Source organism: Miniopterus schreibersii, assembly GCF_964146895.1.
Source record: "Miniopterus schreibersii genome assembly, chromosome: 16".
Lineage (NCBI taxonomy): Eukaryota > Metazoa > Chordata > Mammalia > Chiroptera > Miniopteridae > Miniopterus > Miniopterus schreibersii.
The window spans coordinates 25,473,567-25,499,931 of record NC_138116.1 but is presented as its reverse complement, the minus strand read 5'-3'; the positions used below and the strand labels follow the sequence as shown (position 1 = coordinate 25,499,931).

Sequence of the window (26,365 nt, the reverse complement as noted above, 5' to 3'; positions counted from 1 at the left end):
AAGAAATGCTTGTGGAATGAATTACTGAATCAGGATTTGAATCTGAGATTCATTGGATGTGAAGTCACAGAACCGCAGTTCTCTGCCAATGGCAGGATCCTTTATCATATTACCTCATCGCTACAGAGAACTTGCCCCATAAAGGGGCCCAGGGTTTGGGACACTATGGGCTCTCCCTGGGTTCCAATTCCAAACCACCATCTACTGTGTAGCATCGTGCGAATAATTTCATGTCTCTGGGCTACATTGTAAAATGGGGATAATAAGGGGCTGTGGTGAGGAATCATTTGACCATGCACCGGATGTTTTCCAAACAGTCTTCTCCTCAAGTGGACTACAAAAGGGGAGGAACAAGAGAAGATGTACAGATCAAAACAGAACCCACTTACATTTTTTAAATTGAATTTATAGTGGTGACATTGGTTAATAAAATTATACAGGTTTCAGGTATACAATTCTACAATACATCATCTGTATATTGTATTGTGTTTACCACTCCAAGTCAAGTCTCCTTCCATCACCATTTATCCCCCCTTTACCTTCTTCTACCTCCCCCCACCTCCCCTTCCCTCAAAACCCACTTACAGTAAACGGAATTAACAAGTCTTCTGATCTTTCTATAAAGCAAGGACATTTTCAACAAGTGAATGCCAGAGGGGTAGGAAAGTTGTGGACAAGAGGAAGAGAGAAAGGAGTTTTCCTCCCTCTGTTTCCCTCCTCCCTCCAGAGGGCATTTCTGGAAGCCTCTGGTTCCTCCGGGACCTGGGCAGCTGCTCTGTGCATCCAAGTCTGTCAGCCCCTCAGCTGTCACTCTGCTCCCAAAATAGCTGTGGTTGGGGGAAGGGGAGGAGGTTGTTTATCTGGGATGGAAGTGTTTAAGGGGCATTATAGCTTTGCCTAGGGAAAGAAATCTGCTGGGGGTTGGAGGGGGGGGTCCCGTACCTTCTGGATTTTTCTCTCACTCTTTGGGGTATGCGTGCCTGAGCTCCAGGACTGCCCCTGAGCAGGGTGCAGGGGTAGATGTTAGTCAGCACCCACCTCCACGTGGTTCTGACTGTCCAGTCTGGGGAGGGGGAGGGCCCTGAGTATCAATGACAGACTCCAGGGGCACCTGCCCCTGTGGCCAAATATGGTCTGGAGCCACTGGCAGGGGCGATAAAGTCTCCTGGGTGGGGGCAGGGAGGGGCAGACTGAGGCTGACTGGCTGGGGGTTCACACCGGAGCTCAGAGAAGCAGCGTCGCAAGAGAACAGACCAAGAGCATTGTCCTTGTGAGAAAGTGAGCCAGTCTGAATGTTCCTGGACTGGGAGGGAGAAGCGGGGAGCGGCAACAAGAACTTTTAAGGTCTGACATGAGACTTTAGGTCTTTGGCGTGGTGGCTTCACCTGCCCAGCTGGGAGGAACAGAGAGGGAGGCCCAGGGACTCTGAGACCCCTCTCAACTCGGGCCACTCTTCAAGCAAATACTGTAATGTTCTTCTGGGTAATGGATTTGGGGGTGCTGGGCATAGGTCCCTTCCAGGTAGAATCCTCACGTTCCATCCTGGTGGAAGGGGACCCTGGAGCTCCAGACCTCAAGCCAGGAGTCCACCCTGGGTCTGGAGAGTGGCTGCCAGACAGAGCTGCCCTGTCCCCACAGATGGCAGAGGTGGAAGCTGTGCAGCTGAAGGAGGAAGGGAACCGGCACTTCCAGCTGCAGGACTACAAGGCCGCGACAAAGAGCTACAGCCAGGCCCTGAAACTCACCAAGGATAAGGCCCTGCTGGCCACGCTCTATCGCAACCGGGCGGCCTGTGGCCTGAAGACGGTCTGGGGCGGGGGGGAGGCTGGGGGCCCCGGCTGCGATGCAGGGGGGTGGAGGCAGCCCCATCGCTGGTCCCATAGGCATCATCTGTCCTCCACCGTCCCAGCCCTCTCACCTGGCCCCCTTGGGCTGGAGAAGGGCCTCTCACTGCTTTCCTAGACCCACCCCCCGACCCACTCCTCTGAGAGACAGAAATTCCCCCAGCTGGGAACCAGCCTAGGGAACTGGCATCAAGCCAGGGGCCCTTCATATGTTATTTTGTGGCATCTTAACAACAGCCCCGTGAGGCAGCTGCTGTCTGTCACGCTTACACTGCAGATAAGAATCTCAAGGCTCAGAGGGTTCAATATCTTGCCCAAGATCTCCCAGGTAGTTAGTAGCAAAGCCTGATTCAAACCCAAGTTTGCCTGAGGCCAAAGCTCGCCCACTTTTCCATGGCCCGCGAGGGGCCCTCCCCTGGGCCTCTGACAGCCCGCAGCTCCCAGCAAGCGCCCTCCCTTTCCCATGGGGACCCTCTCAGGCCGCCTCTGCATTGGGCCGACATTAACCAAGTCTCCTCTTTCTCTTTCTCAGGAGAGCTATGCTCAGGCGGCTTCTGATGCCTCCAGAGGTGAGCCACCCCCTTTTGCCCTTGCCCCACCCCCCTGAGCATCCCTGTTTTGTGAAGGAGGCTCTTGATACAGGAATTACAATTTGTATAAAAGCCATCCTAGGCATTGTAGGTGGGGCTTCATATGTGCCATCCATCCTTAAGTCACCTTTTTGCAAATGGAGTTACATGTCAAATATGTTAGAGCAGTTTCTTTTCTCAAGAGATTGCTCTGGAAATTTTTGTCGTGGTAATGACACCCCCCCTTTGTTGTAAATTGGGGTATCCTCATGGGGGATCCCTAGAACCAGGTCCATCAGCCCATCTACTCCCTGGGGACCCAGCTTCCTCTGGGGAGGAGGGAGGCACCTGCCTGTTCCACAAACACCAGGAGAAATAAACATAAAAAAAAGAAACGTAAGTCAGCATTGGCTTAAGTGCACGATCAACACTGGAAGACTTCTCTTGGCTTCAGGTCTGTGTTGGGTTTTGATCTCCTTACCGTTCTTCTAGGAGAAACGGGGAGCCTGGAATAAGTTCAGAAGGGAGGGAACCAGCTGGAGAGGGGACTGGAAACACATCCTGTGAAGAGCAGTCAAGGGGAGTGGCAAATATTTAGCTCAGAGAAGGCAGCTTCCAGGTGGGATGGAGACCTGTCTTCAAATCCCTAAAAAGCAAAAGCTGTCACAAGGAAGAAAGATTGGATTTCATCTCAAGGGTTTCAGGACTGGACATAGGATAAAGGGGCAAACACAGAGAGTTATGTTTCAGGGAGGAAAAGGGAAGGGCTTTATGATGGAGCTGCCTGGCTGCCTTGAACAGGAGAAAGCTCCCCACTGCTTGAGGTATGCAAGCACCAGTTGGATGAGCGCTTGACAGGGATCATCATGTAGCAGATTCTGGAGCATCAGGAGTTGGTCAAGATGACCCTTAAATGCCATTCCATCCTTGAGGCTATGTTTTTTACTCTCTCCTTAACAAAGGGGAGCCTTGGGGCAGATAGTCCACATGGGTAGGTGATCTCAAAGGAAGAGATTGGGGGCAATGGCAGGGGAGGAAGAAAGGTGGTCTGTAGCCCAGTCCCCTAAGACCTTGCCTGTCACCCTCACTAGCCATTGATATCAACTCCTCGGATATCAAGGCTCTGTATCGGCGATGCCAGGCACTGGAGCGCCTGGGGAAGTTGGACCAGGCCTTCAAGGATGTGCAGCGCTGTGCCACCCTCGAGCCACGGAACCAGAACTTCCAGGAGACACTGAGGAGGCTCAATACTAGCATCCAGGAGAAGGTGAGCCAGACCCCTGCCCACAAGCCTTGACTACCTCCCCCCATTCCTGTCAGGGACATGTTAGAGAAGCAGGACATCAGGGCAAGGCTAGTCCTTGAGAACACATGGCACAGGCAGGTACCACAGAACAGCTGAGCAGCTGCGCCTGTCTGTGCGTGATCAGAGATGCTGTGATGCTCCTTTAAGGGTTCGAGCCAGCCAGACTAGAACATGGGCCTTTTACATTCCAGATGGAGGGTTTTTTTGTTTTTGTTTTTGTTTTTTACATCGCAACGTAGTATGTCTGCAACTCTTTCTCTCTTTCTAGGAGGGTAAAGGCAGCTGAGATACCTACGAATGGGGCGGGGGTACTGGTGGCAGATAGAGTCAGGAGCCAGTAGGAACAGGAAATCTTTTCTAGGAAAATGGAGTAAAGAGGGGAGAACTTGGACCAGAGGTGAGGAATCCTGCACCTTAGTCCTGCCTTAGCTACCAATTTTTTGAGGGACCCCCTGGTGTGTCAGTTTTCCCTCTGTAGGAGCAAGAGTGTGACTGATCACTCAGCTCCTGACTCCAAGACTCAGTAACTCGTATGTGCCTGGGGCAGCCCTATGGTGGGACCCCATGCTGGATCCACTGTCCAGGGTGTATGTAGACTCGGGGCTGAAGAAATACAAACTAAGGAGCGCTCAAAGAAAGGGCGGTGCATGAGAGACCCCTCCCTTCCCTGAGGCCAGGATGGAAACTGGAGGCAGTGTGGACCGGCACAACAAGGTAGTGGGGGTACAGAAGGAGCTGGTGAGATGGGAGATGAGGATCAGTGTGGTCACTTTATGAAAGCTTCAGAGCATTGGGGTTGGGGTTGCGACTGTGAGGGATGAGACATCTAAACATAATGGCTTTAATTGCTCGAGGAGCTACTTTAAAACTGCTTCGGGTTTCCGATCCTGGAGGTATATTTCTGTTTTAGCTCCTATTTAAATGTCTAATAGCTGTTTACTAGACTCCATAATTGGGGTGATGATCCCTTGCCTTCCAAGACTTGCGATGACCAAATGGGAGAGGGAATGTAACTAGATTGTAAGCTTTGTTGGGGCAAGGATTTGATTCTACCCTTAGCATCTAAGCACCTACAACAGTGTCTGGCACATAGTAGTTGTTCAGTAAACATTTGTTGAAATAAATGAGTGAATGAATGAATGAATGAATCACAGTGCAAGGGCTCAAAGTACACTAATATTTACTGAGCTGACTAACATGGAGCTCTGCCTGCTTCTTTCCACACTCCCTCACCCTTCCTCAGCTCCGTGTGCAGTTCTCCACAGACTCCAGGGTTCAGACGATGTTTGAGATCCTCCTGGATGAAAACAGTGAAGCTGACCGGCTGGAGAAGGTGAGTGCTGGCCTCTTTGTTTAATTAATTGAACACCTCTCTACTTTTTTAAAGCCCTTATCCATAAGCACAGATATACACAGTTTTATTTTAACTTAAGTGCTGTTAGAGTTGAACCTACTATTCTGATTCTGCTTACCTTTGTTTTTGTCCAAGTTGCTCGGTAGTTTTTTCATTTGTCTGTAATGATTGCCGTATACTTCATCAAGTTGGTCTTTATGCAAGTTACTGTGTCTTTCTTTTGAATTATAGTGTTGGGCTATGTTTCCAGGAGTAAGATTATAGGGGGAAAGAATATGAAGATGTTTTGAAGATCCAGTTCTTGAACCAGACCCTGCATTTGGCCCGTGGCCAAGGCCTCGGCAGCCAAACCCTCCTCCCCACCCTCATTTTCTCTTCCCTCTTTCAGGCTGCCAACAACCTCATTGTACTGGGCCGTGAAGAAGCAGGGGCTGAAAGGATCTTCCAGAACAACGGAGTGGCCCTGCTTCTGCAGCTTATGGACACTAAAAGGCTTCAGCTGGTGCTGGCCGCAGTGCGGACCCTGTCTGGCATGTGCAGTGGCCACCGGGCTAGGGTGAGGGCCTGGGTGTGGGGTGCTTGGCATGAATGGCTGCCCATCCGAGGACCTGGAGGGTGACATGTGGGCAGGAGGTGCCTGGCATAAACAGACCCTGATGCAGGGTCTAAAGTGTCCCCTCCAATTTTGGTTTTATCGTTAAGTATTCAACAGAGATGGCTCCTCTGTTTTTCCTCTGAACTGGAAGTGGGTCTGTGAGAAGATAGTTATTGAAAGTCATCTGTGAGGAAGAGCTGAATGCAAAGGCTATGATAGTTTACACTTTTCATACTAATTCTTCAAAATCCAGTGTGTGCTTTATCCTCATAGCACATCTCCATGTGAAGTAGCCGCATCACAAGTGCTCCATGACTCCGTGCAGTCGGTGGCTCTTAAACCTCCGCAGAGGGGCATGGCTCGTGTCAAGGGCTTTCCCAGACCATGGGCTGTGACGCGGTGGCTCCCTGGGCTATTCCCCTTCTGCATGGGGTGCTTACCTGCAGCTCCCTAACCTGCACGGAGCTGGAGGGGGGGGCGCGCGGCTGACTGTGGTTTGCTGGGGTCTAGGCCACGGTGATTCTCCACGCGGTCCGCATAGACCGAATCTGTAGCCTCATGGCCGTGGACGACGGAGAGACGTCTCTGGCCGTCTGCAGCCTGCTCCAGGCCATCATTGACTCTCTGTCGGGGGAGGACAAGCGGGAGCACCAAGGGAAGGAGGAGGCCCTGGTTCTAGGTAGGAGACAGTCTTCAGTTTGGGTTCGGGGGGGGGACAAGGGAGAGTCAGTTACCACCTCAGACTGGGAATTTCTTGTATGTGGAGGTGGCCTGGTTTTATTTTCATACTTATTTTCTGGTGATAAAACTAACAGATGCGTAGCAGCATTATGTACAGTAACTTAAAGGCAGAAGCAAATCAGGCGTCCACTGACGGACAAGTGGATAAACAAAATGTGGTGCATACATGTATATTATATATATAATGGAATATTTACTCAGCTTTAAAAAGGAAGGAAATTCTGACACATGATACGGCATGGATGAATCTCGAGGACATGATGCTAAGTGAAATAAGCCAGTCACAAAAAGACAAATACTGTACGATTCCACATACACACAGTTTCTAAAATTATCATACTCACAGAAACAGAAAGTAGAATTGCAATTGCCAGGGATGGGGTAGGAGAAAATGAGAAGTTATTTAATGGGTACAGGGTTTCAGTTTTACCAGATGAAAAAGTTTTGGAGATAGGTGGTGGTGATAGTTGCACAACAATATGAATGTACTTAACACCACTGAGTTATACGCTCAGAAATGGTTAAAATGTCAAGTTTATTTTATGTATACTTTACCCAATTTAAAAAAGGAACAGAGGCTTATTGGAGAAATTTGGGAAAATTTAGAAATGTGTAACGATGAAAAAAACCCTGGATTACCCCTCCAGATAAACTTTTTTTCTTTTTTCTTTTTTAAAAATCTTTCCAGGGGATATTTTTCCATTGTTTTTCAGAGAAAGTGGAAGGGAGAGGGAGAGAGAGAGACATGGATTGGTTGCCTACTGCATGTGCCCTGACCAGGGCCGGGGATTGAGCCTGCAACCAGGTACGTGCCCTTGGCTGGAATCGAACCTGGGACACTTCAGTCTGTGGGCCGATGCTCTAACCGCTGAGCAAAACTGGCTAGGATTTGTTTACTTGGTTGTTTTTTTTAATAACCTTTTTTCTGTCCACCCATATAAATATCTATTTAACAAAATCAGAATTTGGCTATGGGTAGTTTTGTGTTTTTTCTTCACCGAGCATTCTGTTTGTATTGCATACCATTTAATATTCTTAAAAGGATTCCTTTTTACTTTAGTAATTATTAATTTTACATTTGTTTCATTCCTATATACATGTATATGGACTCATGCTTCTTCCTGCACAACCAGGTCCTAGGCATCATTTTATTTATTTTTTTATTATTATTTTTTATAAATGTCTTTATCGATTTCAGAGAGAGGAAGGGAGAGGGAGAGGTAGAAACATCAATGATCAGAGTCATTGATTGGCTGCCTCCTGCACACCCCCCACTGGGGATCGAGCCCACAACCCAGGCATGCGCCCTGACCGGGAATTGAACTGCGATTTTCTGGATCCTAGGTCGATGCTCAACCGCTGAACCACACCAGCCAGGCACTGTTACCTATTTTTTCTACTGGAGCATCAGTGCTTTCTCACTGATTCATAAGAGCTCTTTGTAGATTAATAATGTTAACCTTTTGGAGTCCTGGATTCTTGATATGGTTCGGACTTGCTATTGTAATGGCCAGCAAGCCACGTTCCTTTTCTGCACTAGAATCATTGGAGGGTGCAAACTGGCCTCAGTTGTGTGAGTGGTGGTTACCTGGAGATGCTGGCCAGGGCACCTTGGTTTTACTCCTTGTGGCCTCTCTGGTGGGCAGCTTGGATTTCTATGTAACAAGGTGGCTGGATTCTAAACGGACAAACCCCAGTGTGCAAGTGCTTTTAAGCCTCTGGGTGTGCTGTAAGTCACATGACCAACCCAGGTCCAGTGTGGGAGGGGACTCCCCAAGAGCATGAATAATTACAGGTGTGGTTTGTTGGGGGCCACAACTTCCCTGCAAGGTAGTGAGCTATTAGCTATCTGCTAAAAATTTAATATCTTGATTTCAAGTCTATCTCCCTGTGGCATCCGCCCACCTCTGGTCCCAATTATACCCTCTGCAGCCTTATGGAATAAGTCTGTTATCTCACCCTCATGACATATCTTTATCTGAAAACAAGCTATCACGTCCACTTATGTCTTTCCTTCCCTAGTTAAATAGCCTCATTCCTTCTTCATGCATTTATATGAAATGGTTTGGAAAGCTTTCCTTCCTGCCTGCATGTATGTCTGCCTGCCTTTGGGCTCTAACCTAGAACGACAACAAAAGTCTCCAAGTCTCAGAGGTCAGACGAGGCAGAGCAGGAAAAGGCATTTGCCTTTTGAGATTCCCAGTGGGAGGGGAGGACCAGGCATCCCAGACGGAGAGGCTTGAATTCAGGCTTCCGGCCTGTCTGAATCTGTGGGGAGGAAGATGTCTGTAAGGAGTATAAATTTCCTTTCTGAAAAGCATTGTATTAAATCAATTTATTGAAAATTACACAAAGCATCACTGGATCCCTGCCAATCATGACCTGGAATGAAGAACAGCCGTTCAAGGATGGAATGAAGCCAGTGCTCAGAGTGGCTGGAGGACCCTCAAGTGTTGTCAAGGGATTTCGCTCCCTTTTTGGGGGTGAGGTGGACAATGCTGTAGTCTCCCGGGAAATTCCAATATCACTAGATTTGGTATTTCCAGAGTCGTTCTAGAAGCCTCTTCCTTTCCTGCTCCTAAGTACCTGAGGCTCTCTATTTACCCCATGTTCCCTCTTTCCTCAGACACCAAGAAGGACCTGAAGCAGATCACCAGTCACCTGCTCGACATGCTGGTCAGTAAGAAGGTGTCTGGCCAGGGCAGAGATCAGGCCCTGAACCTGCTCAATAAGAACGTCCCCAGGAAGGACCTCTCTGACCACGACAACTCACGCACCATCTACGTGGTGGATAACGGTGAGGAAGTGGGCTGGTCTGGGGCTCACTCCAGCCTTTCCAGTGGGCACCAGGGCACCTTGTACTGAGCAGAAAGTGGGAGGAGTCTCTATTCCAAACCGAAAAGCCGGGGAAAAGCATTAGCGTATTAGGGTCCACTGGTGAGCTGGTGAAGATATAGGTCAAGTCTCTGAATTACGGTCCTGACCATACCCAGGAAATGTCCAAACAGGCCAAAAAACATCTGGGTGTTGTTTTCTAGCAAATGGAGGTAAGTGTTAAAGAACAAACAGGACTCTCAACCACAGGGTCACATTCCTGAAGTCTCATGATTGGCAAAATACTTCATAGACCTTCTAGAAGGGAGAGATAGCATCATGTGCACTTTATACAAAGCCCAGTAACAACGTTCTAGCAGATAGTCGCAGAATTTGCTGGCTCCTGGGTGTTAACCTCTCCTAAATTAACTTCTTTAGTTGTTCAGGAATCAGCCCTGGCTGGGTAGATCAGTTGGTTAGAGCATCGTCCCCATATGCCAAGGTTGCAGGTTCGATCTATGGTCAGGGCACACACAAGAATCAACCAATGAAAGCATAAATACGTGGAACAACAAATTGCTGTTTCTCTCTGTCTCTCTCTCCCTTCCTTCATTTCTCTCTCTCTTTCTCTCTCTCCCTCCCTCCTTCCTCTTTCTCTAAAATCAATAAATAAAATTTTAAAAAATTGTTTCAGGAATCATATCCATGGCTTTATAATATGCTACAATAAATTCTCTAACAGGCTTAATGACATTTAGACCATTCATTGTTCTAAAAGGTTCAAGTCAGCTTTACCTGCTAGAAGTAAATTCTATTTTGATATTGCACTTCTCTTGTTTGGTTTACACAGATCTCAGCAAAATGCCCATTAATAAATTACTCTGATGCTTAAGCCTCACCCCCAGTTCTGGTCCTCTCTGCACATGTTGCAAAGGCTGAGCAGCAGCAGACCTCTCTGCATGAGGATCTAAGCCCAGCCACACAGTTTATGGTGTAGGGTGGATGGGGAGCCATATTTATTTATTCTAGGCATCAAAATGAATAGCACTAGGGTAAAAATAATATAGACTTAAAATGCTGGTGTACTAATGAAAAGCGGCAATGTTGAGGTTGTATGTTTTGCAAACTGGGCTGGGCAACTTGGGTAGGGGAGCCATCAGGATGTCAAGCCTGAAGTGAGTTTTGGGATTCAGAGAGGGGCAGAGATGAACAGAGAGGAGGTACAGAGTATTCTAGCAGAATATAAATAAGACAGATGCTCAAGCTGAGGGCAGGGATTGAAGGGAACAGTGGGAGATGAGATTGGGGAGGTGGTGGCAGGCGGAGCAGGTGCGTTTGATGGTGGTCTTTGAGAGCTGGGCTGGGGAATTTAGGTTAGTTCGTGAGGCCCCTTCCTGTGCCTCTCCAGCCCTGCCAGTGCTTTTGTATGTGTAGTAAAGTACATAGAGCATAACATTTACTGTCATGCACTGTCAGTTCCCTCTTACCACTCAGAGTTTCATGCTTTCCAGCATTTACCTTGAATGTTCCTCCTCCCACTTCCCTGTGCCACCTACGGTCTGACCAACTCCTAGCCACCTCTAAAAGCTGGCTCTAATGTCAAGCTGTCTGTTGTCCCAGAGGCAGCATAGCCTCACAGTTAACATCCTGGGCTTTGGAATCAGACATTGCTGGGAGAGTGTGGCCTCCCTGCCTCACTTACCAGCTGGTCTTGGGCAACATACTTGACTTCTCCAAGTCTTGGTTTTCTGCTTTGATAGATGAAGATAATGATTCCAAACCAGTTGGATTATTGTTGGGATTAAATGAAGTAACATGTATAAAGCTCTTGGAGTAAGTGCTCAAAATAACTTGCAATTCTTACCTTGTTGGAGCAGATCATTCCATCTGTGGTGTTACCACTCCGTGCTTACCACACCTTATTGTAATCTTTATGTCTTTCTTCCTTATTGCATTGTGAGCCCTTTGAGGTCAGGATTGTTTCTTTTCTTTCAGTACCTAAATGGTGCTCATTTATTTATTCACTAATTTACTCATTTGCAATAAATACATTAGCCTGATGGGTAATAGGAAGCCACTGAAGGTCCTTCAACGGAAGAAAATAACAATAAATAGTAAATATAGTATTCCAGATAAATAATGAATATTTATTGAGTGATGATGATGTGTGTGGATTGGCATTAGGCAGTTTCCATAGATTATCTCATTGAGTCCTCAAACTCTATGAGGGAAGTAGTATTGTTCCCATTTTCCAAATAAAGAAACCGAGGCATGGAGAAAAGAGAATATAAAACAGTGTTTGAAGAAGGCTATGTATCAACCTATAGAATGTTAGCACTGATAGAGTCCTCTGAGATCAATTATTTTTGATTTTGTAAATGAGGAAATAGAGGCCCATAGTGGGGAGGTGAATTGCTCAGGTAGGGGCAGAGTCAGGTGTAGAGCCTGAGTCTCTTGGCCCCCTTCCAATGCCCTTCACTCTGGATAAGCCATGTGCTCCCTAAAGGCAGGCTGGAGAGAAACTGGTGATAAGACAAGACTGAGTGGGGGGGCAGATGTTTGTGAGGACAGAGCCCAGCAGGGTCTTACACTTGCCACTGCCACCTGTCCTGCAGGCCTCAGGAAGATCCTGACAGTGGTAGGGCAGGTTCCAGATCTGCCATCCTGCCTGCCCCTGACCGACAACACCCGCATGCTGGCCTCTATTCTCATCAACAAGCTCTATGATGACCTGCGCTGCGACCCAGAGCGAGATCACTTCCGCAAGATCTGTGAGGAGTACATCACGTGAGTTTCCTGGAGGCCTCAAGGGTCGGCCTTTTATTAGTTACCAACAGCTGTGTAACAAACTACCCCCAAACTTAGCAACTCAAAACAACAATAATCATTTATCATAATAAGGCAACAATTTGGGAGTGGCTCACTGGTGGTTCTGGCTTTGGAGTTCTCTTGAAGTTACAGTCACATCTTGGCCTGGGCTGCAGTCATCTGAAGGCTTGACTGAGGCTGGAAGATCTGCTTCCAAGATGGCACACTCGCATGGCTGGCACATTGGTGTGGGCTGTTGGCGGGAGGCCTCGATTCTTCCCTCTATGAACCTCTTCCTATATGTCAGTCCTGTCTCAGAGTGTGCTTCTTGGGGAACAAAGCCCCTGACACATCTGTTAGGTCACTTATCCTCATTGTAACTCTGTGAAGTAGTAGTATTATCCTTAGTTTCCAGATTAAGAAGCTGAGACTCAGAGAGGTTCAGAAAATTGCTTAAGGTCACCAAGCACATGAGTAATGAATCCAGGATATAAATCCAATCGGTCTGCCCCCAAATCTTACACTTTCCACCCCCGTGGGCCAGTTCTCTCACACTTTCCACCTCCCTTGCCTTCTCTTTTAGGGGCAAGTTTGACCCCCAGAACATGGACAAGAATGTGATTGCCATCCAGACAGTGTCAGGGGTCCTGCAAGGCCCCTTTGACCTGGGCAATCAGTTGCTGGGGCTGAAAGGTGTGATGGAGATGATGGTAGCGCTGTGTGGCTCTGATCGTGAGGCAGACCAGCTGGTGGCCGTGGAGGCCCTCATCCACGCCTCCACCAAGCTCAGCCGCGCCACGTTCATCATCACCAATGGAGTGTCACTGCTCAAAGAGATCTACAAGACCACCAAAAATGAGAAGATCAAGATCCGCACACTGGTGGTAAGTGGGTTCAGTACCAGACACCATGCCAGGCACCAGGGACATCAAGTTGAATGATGTGTAGCCCCTGTCCCTGAGGAAACCACCCTCTGAGAGCACCACAGGCCCTGCAGGGCAGGGTGATATGCAGGAGGCTGTGAGCACAGTTTCAGAATGGTGGACCCTGTTATTTAATCTCCAACAGCTCCATGCTTTTTTATTTCTTTTGATGTTTTCCTACCTCCCCACATTATCCTTCCCCTTTGGTAATCACCACGCTGTTGTCTATGAGTTGTTGTTGTTTTTTCGTTTAATCCCTTCACCTTTTCTGCCTCCTGCAGGCTTTTGAGTGGCGCTAACACTGATGAGCTTTACCCAGCAAGTATTTTTAGAGCAAACTCCAAAACGCCAGTTCGTTTCATTAAGCATTTTCTATGTGGCAGAGTCGAACCTGCTTCATTTTTTCCATCTTCCTTTTGCAGAAATTATTTTCATTGACCTTTTCCTCATACACATGGGTAAGGAGGATTTGAGCCATTTATCTTTTTTGTATCAATTTTTTAAAAACTAAGTTTAGCTTCTGCAGTTGAGATTTCTCTTACGGAGGAATCTTGTTTCCTAACAACAGTCCAAATTTCCTGGGCAAAAGTCTGTACATCTGAATTTGTTACCCACAAGGGAGGATTTCTCTGCCAGTGTCTGTGCTCTGACAAGTCTCAAACCACTGCAGTTTCAGATAGGTTAGTATTATCTAGTGCTGATTTTTCCAAATGGCATTCAAAACATCTGTGGGGCCAAATGGTGGAGGAAAGGGGATAAGGTAAGCACTTCCAGCTTTTGGGGCATCTGCCTTCACCTGGATGCCTCAGGGAAGGCATCTTGGAAGAGGTGACACCTGAACTGAACTTTGTCATATACATAGAGGTTTATCCAGGCAAAGAAAAAGGGGCAAAGTGTTCCAGCCACAGGGACCTGTTTGAGCAAGGCATCGTCTCCATGCTTTGGTGTCTCTGATCCTTCAAATGCCCACTGTCCCTCTCCTCCACAGGGACTCTGCAAGCTCGGCTCTGCGGGTGGCACAGACTATGGTCTCAGGCAGTTTGCTGAGGGGTCCACGGAGAAGCTGGCCAAACAGTGTCGCAAGTAAGGGGGTCCTATTTCCCCAGGCCTGCTCTCTCCTCTCCGGGGTGTGCCCTAGGGTCCACCAGATTGTGAAAGGCCCCATCTGCTGCCCTGAAAGGGCTTCACTGTCCTGACCTGAGCCCTGGCGCCCTTCCCTAGTGTCCCTCCCTCCCCAATTCCAGGTGGCTGTGCAACCCATCCATAGACACCCGGACCCGGCGATGGGCAGTGGAGGGTATGGCCTACCTCACCCTGGATGCTGATGTGAAGGATGACTTTGTCCAGGACATCCCTGCCCTGCAGGCCATGTTCGAGATGGCCAAGGCAAGTACAGCCCTGACCTCTGGCCTCAGGAGAGATCTATTAGATTCAGGCTCACAGGGCCTTCGCTGAGCCTGGGAAACTGGTCCCCTGTGCCCTCATCCTGGCTGTACCCTATACTCCCTGTGTAAACCTGGATCAGTCATTTTCCTCTTTCCCACCCTCATTTTACCTGACTACAAAATGGGCTCACAGCGCTTCATGCCTTCAGGGCAGTGGAAAACAAGAGGATGATATTTTTCCCCCCCGGGATCCTCAGGAAGTGAGGTCTGAAGGACCAAGAGGCAGTACCAAGCCTCTTCTGGGCCCCTCTCTCCTTCCAAGCCCCCTCTCAGGCTCTTTTCCTCTTTTTCACCACCAACGGGAGGACGTTTGGGAGAGTTTCCCCAGGGCCAGGCCAGAAGGTGTCCAGCCCTTACCCCATCCCCAGGCCATCCCCATGCCAGGGAAGGTAGGCACACGATGTGAAAGGTGTTGGCCTCGACTTTTCAAAGAGGCACAAAGCAAGGGGTGTACTCAGAGGACTCCCATCCATGCTTGCAGGGGTGCTGCTGAGGGTGGGCCCTATGACCGCCGAGCCAGCCCCTTGCCCTCTGTGCTGCTTGTACCTCTCTGAGCTGAACTGGATCAGCCACACACTTGGCCCAAACCAACCTATGGCATGCGAGGGAGCCATCTTGGAAGCAGAAGTTTGGTCTAAAGTTTCCTTTCTGCCTTTTCCCTCCTACCTCCCCTATCCCGTGCCTCCAGACCTCTGACAAGACCATCCTGTACTCGGTGGCCACCGTCCTCGTGAACTGCACCAACAGCTACGACGTCAAGGAGGTCATTCCCGAGCTTGTACAGCTCGCCAAGTTCTCCAAGCAGCATGTGCCCGAGGAGCACCCCAAGGTGGGGATGGGGACAGCGTGGGAGGGGGTCTGTGCCATCAGAGAGGTGGAAAGGAAAGATAGTGATGTCAGGGTGCTGTGTGGGTGTGTTTGGGAGAATTTGGCATAAGGTAAACTGAAGGGGATATTGGTAAGTTTCTCCCACTAGGTGGTGCTCATGTTTTTCTTAGTTTTATTGTTCGAGCTTGGCGAGGGTGGAAGGGGGAGGGAGGTAAGGAACCCAACAATTTGTAATTTGAGAAAGATGGACATTTTGCAATTTGTGTTGTTGATTTCATGGACAACAGACAATTGCATGTTATGTTCCCCACACATAGAAATTTTATTTTCTGGGATATCTTGATTTGGGGATATGGGTGCAAAGTAGGAAAAATGAGAGGAGGGACATGGATCAGCAGTAGCCAAGATGTCACAAATCCCCTTGGGGCACTTCCCAAATGATTCCCTGCTCACAAGGGTATACTTTACATATGGTTTGCATATGAATATATATGCATTATATTATTATATATACCCCCCCCAGTAAAACATGTAGATTTTTTTTTAATGATCAAAGTAACCACATTGCAACACAAAAAGGTGGAGAATAGGGAAAAGAAATGAACCACTCACAGTAACATCATTTCCCCATGACCACACTTGGCACTGGGGTATGTTACTTTACCTACCAGAGGCTCTTTTTGTTTATGCACCGTTTCCCTTTTCATAGTTAGAATGTACATATTTTGTACTCAATTTGGGAAAATGCTTTATGTGTTTTCTCATGGCCGTGTCATTCTCTGAATCATTTTTCAAAGCTGCGTAGTATTTCGTGCAGGCAAGAATGTACAGCATGTGTTGCTCCTGTAAAGTTCAAACGTGGCTTCTAGAGATTGCCTATGACTGTCAGTCTCTCCCCAGCTACTCTGAGGATTATCTGTCAAGACTCTTCAACCCTGGGGCTGACTTTGGGTTTCCAGCAAAACCCAGTCCATTGTTATGTCAGCTTTATCTGCTCCCTGTCCCCTCTCACTCCTGCCTACACCCCCTAACCCTACCTGCCACATACCCTAATGGAAAGCCAACCGTTTGCAAAAAAAACAAACATATGGGTCATCTAGTGTTTCGGATTATCATTCTTTCATTTCACTCCTCTGTGAATGCAGAGTCTTTGGGATTGATTGCCTGGTCCTATCAGCTACTCAGACCCTGTACTGGGAGGGGGTCGGCAAGGAAGAGGGGGAGTTGTTCTGACATTCACAATAGCAGAACATGCTGTAACCCCCTTGGCTGTTGTTTGGACAAAGGGAATCTAGAGGAGTGTATTAGTTTCCTATTACTGTTATAACAAATTGCCACAAATATCATCGCCTCAAATAGCACAAATTTATTATCTTCCGGTTCTGGAGGTCTGAAATCCAAATATCAGTCTCACTGGTCAAAGTCAAGGAATCAGTAGGACAGGTTACTTCTGGAGGCTCTGAGGGCGCAATCTGTTTTCTTGTCTTTTTCAGCTTCTGAAAGCCACCTTCCTTGGTTCGTGACCTTGAATTACTTCAACCCTTTGCTTCTGCGGTTACATGTCCTACTACTAACTCTGACCCTTCTGCCTCCCTCTTACAAAGCCCCTGGTGATTATATTGGGCCTACCTGGATAATCCAGGATTATCTCCCCAGCTCAAGATCCCTAACTTAATCATATCTGCAAAGTCCCTTGTGCCATGTAAGGTAACATATTCACAGGGTCTGGGGACTAGGACATGGACACCTTTGGAGGCCATTATTCAACGTACCATGAGAAGTCAGAAATGCACCGTCTAAGTACCAATACAGATTGGCCCGTTCCCCATTGTCACCCTTTTGTCTCCCCAGGACAAGAAAGACTTCATAGACATGCGGGTGAGGCGACTCTTGAAGGCCGGGGTCATCTCTGCGCTGGCCTGCATGGTGAAAGCAGACAGTGCCATCCTCACTGACCAGACCAAAGAGTTGCTGGCCAGGTGCAGCTGCAGTAGGCCAGGGCTGGGGTCTGAGGGCACGGAGGCAGGGGGCTAGGCATGGAGAGAGAAATGGCAGGGAGTAAATAAGGGAATGAGCCATTGGGGGGTCTGGAGAGGAGCTTAAAGGGGATCGACATTGAAAAGTGACATGGAGGGACAGGTCATCACAAGTAGAAGTATGCATCAGGAGGAAAGAGGTCACTCTCTGTCTGGTTCCCTGGTTCCCAGGTTTTGTGTGGGACCTGCTATTTCAGAGATGAAAGGCACAGTGTTTGTGCAACCTGGTGGGGGAGGCAGACAGGCTCACAGGACAATACAATGCAGCAGGTTCCATGATGGGGGAAAGACAGAGCATTGGTTGGAGCACAGCAGTGGCACCCAACCAGCCAGCCTGGAGGGTGGGAGGGTGGGCAGCCAGAAAGGCCTCCTGGAAGATGTGACAACTAAAAAGAGTCCTGAAGGAACAAAAGGAGTCACTCAACTGTAGGGGAGGGAAGGGTTCCTGGTGGAGGGAACAGCATATGCAAACACAGCACAGATGGAGGAAGAATGAGTGTATTTGGAGTTCTCCTGCAATATGTCTGGAGCATGGAGTGCATAGGAGGGAGCAGTGCTAGGTAAGACCAGAGAGGGAGACAAGGGCCCAGTCACAGAGGTCCTGGGGTGTGTAGATGTTGAAGTGTTTCTCCCGGTTGGTGGGCAGCAAGGAGCCATTCGTTGTCCCCCTAAATAAGGATGAGGTGGCTCTTTGCAGCCTCGCTTGGCCTCACTTCCTTCCCAGACACTTATGTTCTGGGTGGTACCTTCCCAAGGTGCACATGCGCGCTGGTGGGGCTTCCCAGGGCTTCCCCGGGCCGACTGGCCGGCCTGCTGATGCCTGGGAAGGGTGTGCTGGTGCATTAAATGTCCTTATCCTTACCCCACAGGGTATTCCTGGCACTGTGCGACAACCCAAAGGACCGAGGCGCCATCGTGGCTCAAGGTGGTGGCAAGGTAATTGAGCAGGATACGGTTCTTGCCATTGTAGAAGGTGCTCTACTGGGGAGGAGCACACTGTGTGTGTGTGTGTGTGTGTGTGTGTGTGCACGTACACATGCACAATCTTTTCCTGGCTCAAGAATAATGTACCCCCTGTCCCAAGCCGACCTCCTGGAATATGGTCATTCAGGTAACTGCTGTCTGTGCTCATGGCCCCAATCCAATTTCTGCCTGATTCTATGATGTGTCGTGGGACTTACTGTGGAATCCCATCTGTCCTCCTGGCTGCTGGAGGGAAGCATGGTGCAGATACAAAAACTGTGCACTTTGCTGCACAAGACTTGTCCTTGAGTCCTTGCTTGTCCCCTTGTCAGTTGCATAACTTTGGGCAAATTGCTTAATCTCCCTGAGCCACAGTTTCCTCATCTGTAAAATGGAAGGGTGAGGTTGGAATCACACACTTGCACAAAGTATTGGCTCATAGTAGGTGCTCAATAAATGGCTGCCGTTATGATTAGGTTTGACTTAGGCAGAAAGTAAAAAATCCATGGATTGATCTATTTGTTATTTTTTTAAACAGATAACTCATAACTGAAGCCATTTATTTTCGTTTTTTTATTTGTGTTTATTGATGAGAGAGAGAGAAACATTGATTTGTTGTTCCACTAATTTATGCGCTCATTGGTTGATTCTTGTATGTGCCCTGACCAGGGATCAAACTCGCAACCTTGGCGTATTGGGACAACGCCCTAACCAACTGAGCTACCAGGCCAGGGCGATCTGTTTATTTTTCTGAAAACCAAATGAATGTTTGGACGGTAGGAGAGTGGGGATGAATCCTTGATGTGCACTGGGAACCAGAGGGAGTGAATCTGTGATTATTTAATTGTTTTCCATGATGCTCAAGAATTGATTATATCGCAGAGCCTTCCTGTACTTCTGATGGAACAGACAGACAGCAGCTGGAGAGAGGGTGGGGAGAGGGGCCTCTAGATGTCTGTGACCCAGGAATGACTGTGCCCTTTCTTGCAGGCCCTGATTCCCCTGGCTTTGGAGGGCACAGACGTGGGAAAGGTGAAGGCAGCCCATGCCCTAGCAAAGATCGCTGCTGTCTCCAATCCGGACATCGCCTTCCCTGGGGAGCGGGTGGGTGTTTGGGTGGATGGGATGGGGCAATGGGAAGAGTCTCCTCTGCTCCTAGGGGCCTTTCTTCCTGTCACCCTGCTCCTGGCTTGGGAGGGGGCATGGTACTCTCACAGAGAGGGCAATGAATTGGAGGTGCCTGGCTTCCAGACCTAGCTCTGCCTATGACAAACAAGGCTGTCCTCTCAGGAACTCATCAAATCTGCAAAATAAAGGAAATGATCCTGCCTTTCAGGATCATCGTTAAGGTCAAATCAGACCAATGGGTGGACAAGTGCTTTGGAGATGCTAAATCTGGACACCTATAAATGTCAGGAACTGGGGGATCATGGTCTCCACCTGACCAGCTCCTCAACCCCTCCCCACAGGTATATGAGGTGGTGCGGCCCCTTGTGAGACTCCTGGACACACAGAGGGATGGGCTGCAGAATTATGAGGCTCTCCTGGCCCTCACCAACCTGTCTGGGCGGAATGACAAACTCCGGTGAGTGGGGTATGGAGGGAAAAGTAGTGAAGAGAGGTGTCCCATGAAGTGTTCGGTTGAATTTCACGAATACTATGTACAAAAACTGCTCTCCTCCAAGGACAGGATCAAAGGCAGTGGGAAGAAACACAGCGGGAGGGATTTGAATTAGCACTTGGAAAAACCACAAGGTGAATGCACAAGGCAGAGGAGACTGAAAATACTTCTTTCTGAAGTTGTAAAAAGATGCCCAGGGGGATGGGAGGGGAAAATGTACAGTATATTCCTTCTCAGAAGCGGGAGATGGTTGAGATTCTTTTGGTACCAAGTGGCAGAAAACTCAGCTCCAACTGGTTTATGCATAAAGGGAATTTACCGGCTCATGTAAATAAAGTCTGGGGTACTCCGGATTCATGTGCAGCTTCATGCAGGGGTTACAAAGCTGTCCTGAGGCCTGGTTCTCTGCACCTCTACTGTCTGTTGTCTTAACTCTTCAGATGGCCTTTGCCCCTCTCTCATAGTCACAAGGCTTCTTCATAATATCCAGTAGGAAAGAGAGAAAAAGAGAATTTCTGTTCCCCAGCAATAATACAAAAGAATCTCCAGCCCTGGCCAGGTGGGTCAGTTGGGTGGAGCATTGTCCTGCACACCAAAAGGTTTGATCCCTGGCCAAGGCACAAATGGGAGGCAACTGATCGATGTTCCTCTCTGACATCAATGTTTCTCTCTCTCCCTTCCTCTCTCTCTAAAATCAATAAATATATACTTGGGTGAGGCTAGAAAAAAAGAAAAAAAAAAAGAATCTCCTGCTAGGTGACATTTTCACCCTGGAACCCATCACTGTGGCCAGGATGCTATGCTATGTCATTCAGTTTATGCCCACTGGTGCCCCTTCTGGAGCTGGAGACAGGATTAATGCCACAGAAACCATGCTCTCCAAGGATGTGGGAGGGACATCACTAGGATGGGGAAAGGGCACCTGGGTGGCCAAAACCCTCAAATGGTCACGATGGAGAACTCAGTGGCCTCTCTTCCTCCACTCCTCCCACCATAGGCAGAAGATCTTTAAGGAGAAGGCCTTGCCAGACATCGAGAACTACATGTTTGAGAATCATGACCAGCTGCGGCAGGCAGCCACCGAGTGCATGTGTAACATGGTGTTGAACAAGGAGGTGAGGGGGCTCAGCATGGGGACAGGGAATGATGGAGGCATGGAGAGTCAGGTCATAGGCCAGGGCCTGGTGAGAGATTGGAGGCAGTTACAATGGTACTAAGATAGCATTATATATATATATATATGGAAGAAATGCAAAAACAGTTACAATTTTAGGATATTTTAAATGTTAACATGAATAACTATTGCCATTTCCATAGAAACTGCATTGCACTATAACTGTGTGCTTCACAGAATCATCACAGGATTTATATAACAATATAATGAATTCAGAACATGTCAATGGCCTCATGGTCCAGTAATGGGATAAATTGTAACCATGTGATGAATGCATGTCTTCTCCATTCCATCCTGTTAGAGTATTTTGCTGTGCCTGTAGGCATAACTTCATCAGAGGTAACAACAGGGTAGGTGTAAATCTGAGGTTCCTCATGAACATGGAGACCAGGCCAACTGGCCCTCCTGGGCACTCATGGAGGGCCTAGTGTGAGATGCACTTTGTTTCTCCTTAAGTCTCAGATCTTCTCACTGTTTTAGGAGGAAAACTCGACCCAGAAAGCCTGTTAAAGTCAAAAGATATAAAGCTTCTAGGGCCTGCCAGGGAGCTGGCCTAAGGCTGGGCTGGGGGCATGGCAGCCATGTGGGAGAAGAGGGTATGTCCAAGGGGAAAGGGGAGGGGAAGAGCAACGGGAAGGGGCAGCAGCCTTCCCTGTGGGAGCACCAACTACAACAAAATAAAAATATACAGTGGTCCTAACAGGATAGTTCATTTCTCACTCGTATCATTTCTCGCTCACATTTGGATCAGGCGGCTCGCCTCCAAGCAGTGACTCGGGGATCCAGGCTTCTCTGATCATCAAGAACTGTCTACTCCTCTGCCACCTTGGGAGTGGCCTCTATTCAGATGGTGAATGAGGAGAGAGACCATGGGAGAGGCCCCTACCATGGTGGCCTGGAAGTGACACACATCACTTTCCACTCACATTCTATTGCTGAGAACTAGTCATAACCACATCTAGGTGCAAGTGGTGGGGGAACGTACTCCTTTTGGGGTAGCTACTTCCCATTCACAACTGTGTCCCATGAGAGGGGACCACACTGACTATCTCTGCCATACTCTCACTTCTGAGGACCGCTGATCCAGCTTCAGAGACACACAGGTGGAGGGTCATAACTTGGGCAGCTGTGATCTTTGACTCCTTTTGGAGCAGCTTTCCTTTGAGCGGTTCACCTATGCTACCTTTAACCTTCACTCTGTTAATCAGGGAAGACTTCCTCGGAGAGGTGGTATAGGTGAACTGCTTAAAGGAATGCCCTGAGAGATCTTGGGTTAGGGACCGTGGCTTCAGGTGCATCTTTCTGTCCCAGGCTGGGCAGGTGAGGGCATTTTTCTCTGAGCCATGTACCTTCCTCCCATAGGTACAGGAGAGGTTCCTGGCTGACGGGAATGACAGGCTGAAGCTGGTGGTACTGCTCTGTGGGGAGGATGATGACAAGGTACAGAATGCCGCCGCAGGGGCCCTGGCCATGCTGACAGCTGCACATAAGAAACTGTGCCTCAAGATGACCCAAGTGGTAAGAGTGGGCCCTGGTGGCCTGAAAGGGGGGCAGGCTCTAGGGAATACGTCCACACCCAGACCACACGGCCCTGTATGATCCTCTGGGGAAGGCCCTGCCCCTTGGAACCACTCCCAGCCCTTACCACCTAAGGAGAGGAGAGTCTGTACTATTAGACCCCTTATATTATTTGAACTTTCTGCATTTCCAAGTTCAAATCTCTCCCACTATAGTTTTACCCATTGCCTTTGGTGGTGCTTGTAACAAATTACTTAATAATAACAACAACACTAAGTACTGCTGTGAAGCCTCAAGCTCCCCAGGAGCAGCATGGACGTGGCTGGTGTATCCTGGGGATCTCCCTTAAGAGGACATGATGTTCAGCTCCTTTGGTGGCACTGTGACCATCGAAGCAGGGTATAATGAAAGTGATATTTACATAGTCATGAACATGGGGGTGCAGATGACACTTTACTTCGCCAAACTGAACTTTGTTCATGGCCATCATTCCCACTGATGCAGAAAAATGTGAACACTCCAATTCAGATGCACTCAAGTCCACTTTAAAGGCAGAGTCTTTTAGGTGCTCAGTTCCAGGTGTGTGTGTGTGTGTGTGTGTGTGTGTGTGTGTGTGTGTGTGTGTTCTCTGAAGTCCGCAGTGCTCATGCTGTTCTGGCACCAGGGGAGGGGTGTCTGCCAGATGTAGCTTATCCTACTTGGTTCTTGGACTCAGCACTTTCCCTAAGGCAAGCTTCTCAAAACTGCAAGGTGTGCAAGAGTCACCTGGAGGGCTGGTTAAAATACTTTCCCCAGATATTCTGATTCAGTATCCAGGGTGGGGTGCTTCCAGCCTGGGGACCACACTGAAACTGCTGCCCTAAGCAGCCTCTGCTGAAGTAACTGGTCACACAGCTCCTTCTGACAGTCCCCCTGCAGGGCACTCTGTGACTCTTCCACCTACTGGGTTCCAGGTGTTGCTCTAAGTCATTCATGGAATCCTTCCCCAAACTCTGTGCAGTGGGCCTGACGATTATTATCCCTATTTTACCGATGAGGAAACTGAGTGCAGAAAAGGAGCCCAAGGCCACACAGCTAGTTAACTGGGAAGGAATTCGCATCCTTTAGGGTTGCCGACCCACTCCTGGCCACTTCTCCCTTTTTCAAGGGGCTCAGAAATACTGGCTGCGTTCCTGTCCCCACAGTGGCATCCTGTGGACTCTTTGAAGCTGGCCAGACCCATCTTTTGTACAATCTTGGGGACATGTTGGATGCTGGGCCTCTCTACAGTCTCACACCTGCAGAAATATGCCCTGGGAAGCCAGGCAACAGATTTTTCTGCTGGGATCCTATCCCAATAGGATCATCACCCTTCCTTTAGGCCCCAGTGACTCCTCGCAGGGAGTGATAGACACCTGACCCATTATCAATCCATCAGCATTAAATCTTTCCCTGAATCCTAGCTGAACTTTCATTTCTTTTCTTTGTGGTAGGAGACTCAGTGTAGAGTTTACAAAAATCTGCCCAGAATCTCAGAAGCCAATAATTCACTCTTTCTTCCCCTCTGTCGTCTCCCCATCTGAGAGCAGTGCATGTAGAAAGTTATCCCCGTTTACTAATGGAGGGTGAGGGAAATAGGTACAAGGAAGCAAAAAGGAAATCTTTGGATTAGTGTCTAAAATCATCATCCCCGTCTACTCTCACTTGTTGGGCTCTCACTATGCTCCAGCTCCCATGCTAGGCTCTTTCCATGCATCATCTTACTAAATCATCGCAATGTTAAGAGATAGGCATCACAGACAATAGATGAGGCTACTGAGGCTTGCGCAGGTTAAATAATTTAGCTGAAGTCGTACGATTGGTAAGTGGCCGAGCTGGGACCTGAACACTGGTCTCTCTGACTCCAGGACCCATGCTGATAACTATTCTCCTCTGCTGCCCATGAGTGTCCATTGAATGATTAAGAGCCACGTCTCCTGGGTCTATTCTCAGCTCCATCTCTGTCTCCTGGGGGGATCAGAGTGGTCTAGAGTCCCTCTTCCCCCTGCACAATGGTTGGGCTGCTTCACACCTGAGAATGGAAGAGAGACAGGGAGGAGGGATGGAAGAGACGGTAGACTCCAACTCTAGGGAAGGTGAAGTCAGGGCTGGTGGAGTGCATACCTAGAGCTCATGTCTCAAGGGGCACCAGGGGAGCAGAAACAGGCACTGACCATGTGTCCGGGGTTAGAATCCTCCTCTCTGAAACTCTCCATCCTCATTTTGCTCAGACATGCAGCGAGCATGCTTTAAAAAATGAATGGATGGGTAGATGTTTATTTTCTACTATTTTCAGACGTGTGACCATAGATAGCTAAGTTACTTCCCCTCCCTGGATCTTAGTCCCTCCACTTGTAAAACGAAAGGGATTGGATTATTTCAAGTTCCTTCTAGTTCTCCAATTTCCGCCCTGGCTCTGGTAAGATGGGCATCAGCCAGTTAGTCCCAAGGGGCCCACGAAAGCATATGCTGAGTCCCCCACGCACATAACCAGATGCGTGCTTGCCCTTCCAGAGCCCAGAATGTGGGCGTGGCCAGTGCCTTCTGTGTCTCTTGTCCCAAATCTCCTCTCTCTGTCCACCCACTGATTCCTCCAATCCTTCCTTATCCACCTTCCCCCCTCCAGACAACTCAGTGGTTGGAGATCCTACAGCGGCTCTGCCTGCATGACCGGCTGTCTGTCCAGCACCGGGGCCTGGTCATTGCCTACAACCTGCTGCAGGCCGATGCTGAGCTGGCCAAGAAATTGGTGGAGAGTGAGCTGCTGGAGATCCTGACCGTGGTGGGCAAACAGGAACCAGACGAGAAGAAGGCAGCAGTGGTTCAGACAGCTCGGGAATGTCTCATCAAGTGTATGGATTATGGCTTCATTAAACCAGTGTCTTAGATAGGAGACCACCAGGACGCTGGGCTGATCCTACACTGTGCAGAGTCCTGAGGTGGGAACTCCTGGAGTGTCAGTTCAGTTAGGGATCATAGCAGTGACAATGAAGTCTCCATGTAAAACAATACTTGGTTGTTCCCTGAGTTGTAAATCTTCCCCTTAGCCCAAAGTTTGTCTGTTTCATTGGCTCTCTTGCTCCCTGCCTCCCTATATCTGTCATGTTCTAGAAATTTCTAGGATAATTTTTATCTGTAATTTGGAAGACAGGTTGGATAATTCTTTCTGTACCCATTCCAAAGGCCAGGATAATGGGCTGAAGTTCTCTATATATTTGGAAAGTGAATTGTGTGGTAAGGTAGGACCTCACAGGTGTGTGAATATAAAGGTTAGTGCTATTGTATCTGGATGTTGATCTGTGCTGATTTTCATATTCTTTCTCCCATACTGGTTGAATAAGGCTGCTGCCTAGAACTGTGTGTTTTAGTTGCAGTGCCCTGTCCAAGGCCCATATCACATCCCATCCTTCAACTCTAATGGAAATACAGTTCATATTCAACAGTGTGACATTTTTCGTAATTTGCTTGGATAAATCTTCCAAGCAAGAAGAACATGATGAATATAAATAAGATCAATTCAGAGTACTTTAAGAAAACAATTTCATTGGTTCATATATCTTGTCTATCCAGGAAAAGGTCTGATAATGTTAGATCCAGGATTCAAATGTTGTCACCAACATTATTGTCTGTGTGGGTGTCTTTATCTCTCTCTCTCATCTCTTGGTTTTGATTTCCTCTGGGTTAACCTTGTTTTCTCTCCATGTGGTAGAAGAGAGAGTCCACAGAAGTTCCAAGTTTATATAGTTATTATAGTTCGTGGAATGAAAGAGAAGAGAGAGGACCGTTCTCAACCCAGCAAAATTCCCAG

General features: G+C 48.4%; 1 protein-coding gene across 3 annotated transcripts; it reads left to right on the top strand.

Annotated features, from left to right (window-relative positions):
* Positions 1–1,121: 1,121 nt before the first annotated feature.
* On the top strand, positions 1,122–25,912 carry UNC45B (unc-45 myosin chaperone B). Of its 3 annotated transcripts, none has more exons than XM_081115530.1 (20): positions 1,122–1,278; positions 1,639–1,806; positions 2,377–2,413; positions 3,505–3,680; positions 4,963–5,052; positions 5,462–5,629; positions 6,179–6,347; positions 9,036–9,206; positions 11,839–12,010; positions 12,615–12,915; positions 13,943–14,037; positions 14,199–14,340; positions 15,088–15,228; positions 17,079–17,206; positions 18,133–18,199; positions 19,217–19,330; positions 19,696–19,811; positions 20,845–20,962; positions 22,384–22,539; positions 25,184–25,912. In XM_081115530.1, exons 2-20 carry the CDS (start codon positions 1,639–1,641, stop codon positions 25,442–25,444), a joined length of 2,790 nt encoding a protein of 929 aa, XP_080971656.1. In that variant the 5' UTR covers positions 1,122–1,278; the 3' UTR covers positions 25,445–25,912. The 3 variants fall into 3 exon arrangements, with proteins under 3 accessions (XP_080971656.1, XP_080971657.1, XP_080971658.1); XM_081115531.1 differs by having other exon boundaries at positions 1,188–1,344; XM_081115532.1 differs by having other exon boundaries at positions 1,189–1,270.
* Positions 25,913–26,365: the final 453 nt, after the last annotated feature.

Excerpts from the sequence above, each read along its gene's own strand:
- UNC45B (XM_081115530.1), top strand. The coding sequence starts at position 1,639 with ATGGCAGAGGTGGAAGCTGTGCAGCTGAAGGAGGAAGGGAACCGGCAC. Across the intron at positions 3,681-4,962 it reads ATACTAGCATCCAGGAGAAG|CTCCGTGTGCAGTTCTCCAC; the intron begins GTGAGCCAGACC and ends ACCCTTCCTCAG. Across the intron at positions 20,963-22,383 it reads ACATGGTGTTGAACAAGGAG|GTACAGGAGAGGTTCCTGGC; the intron begins GTGAGGGGGCTC and ends TTCCTCCCATAG.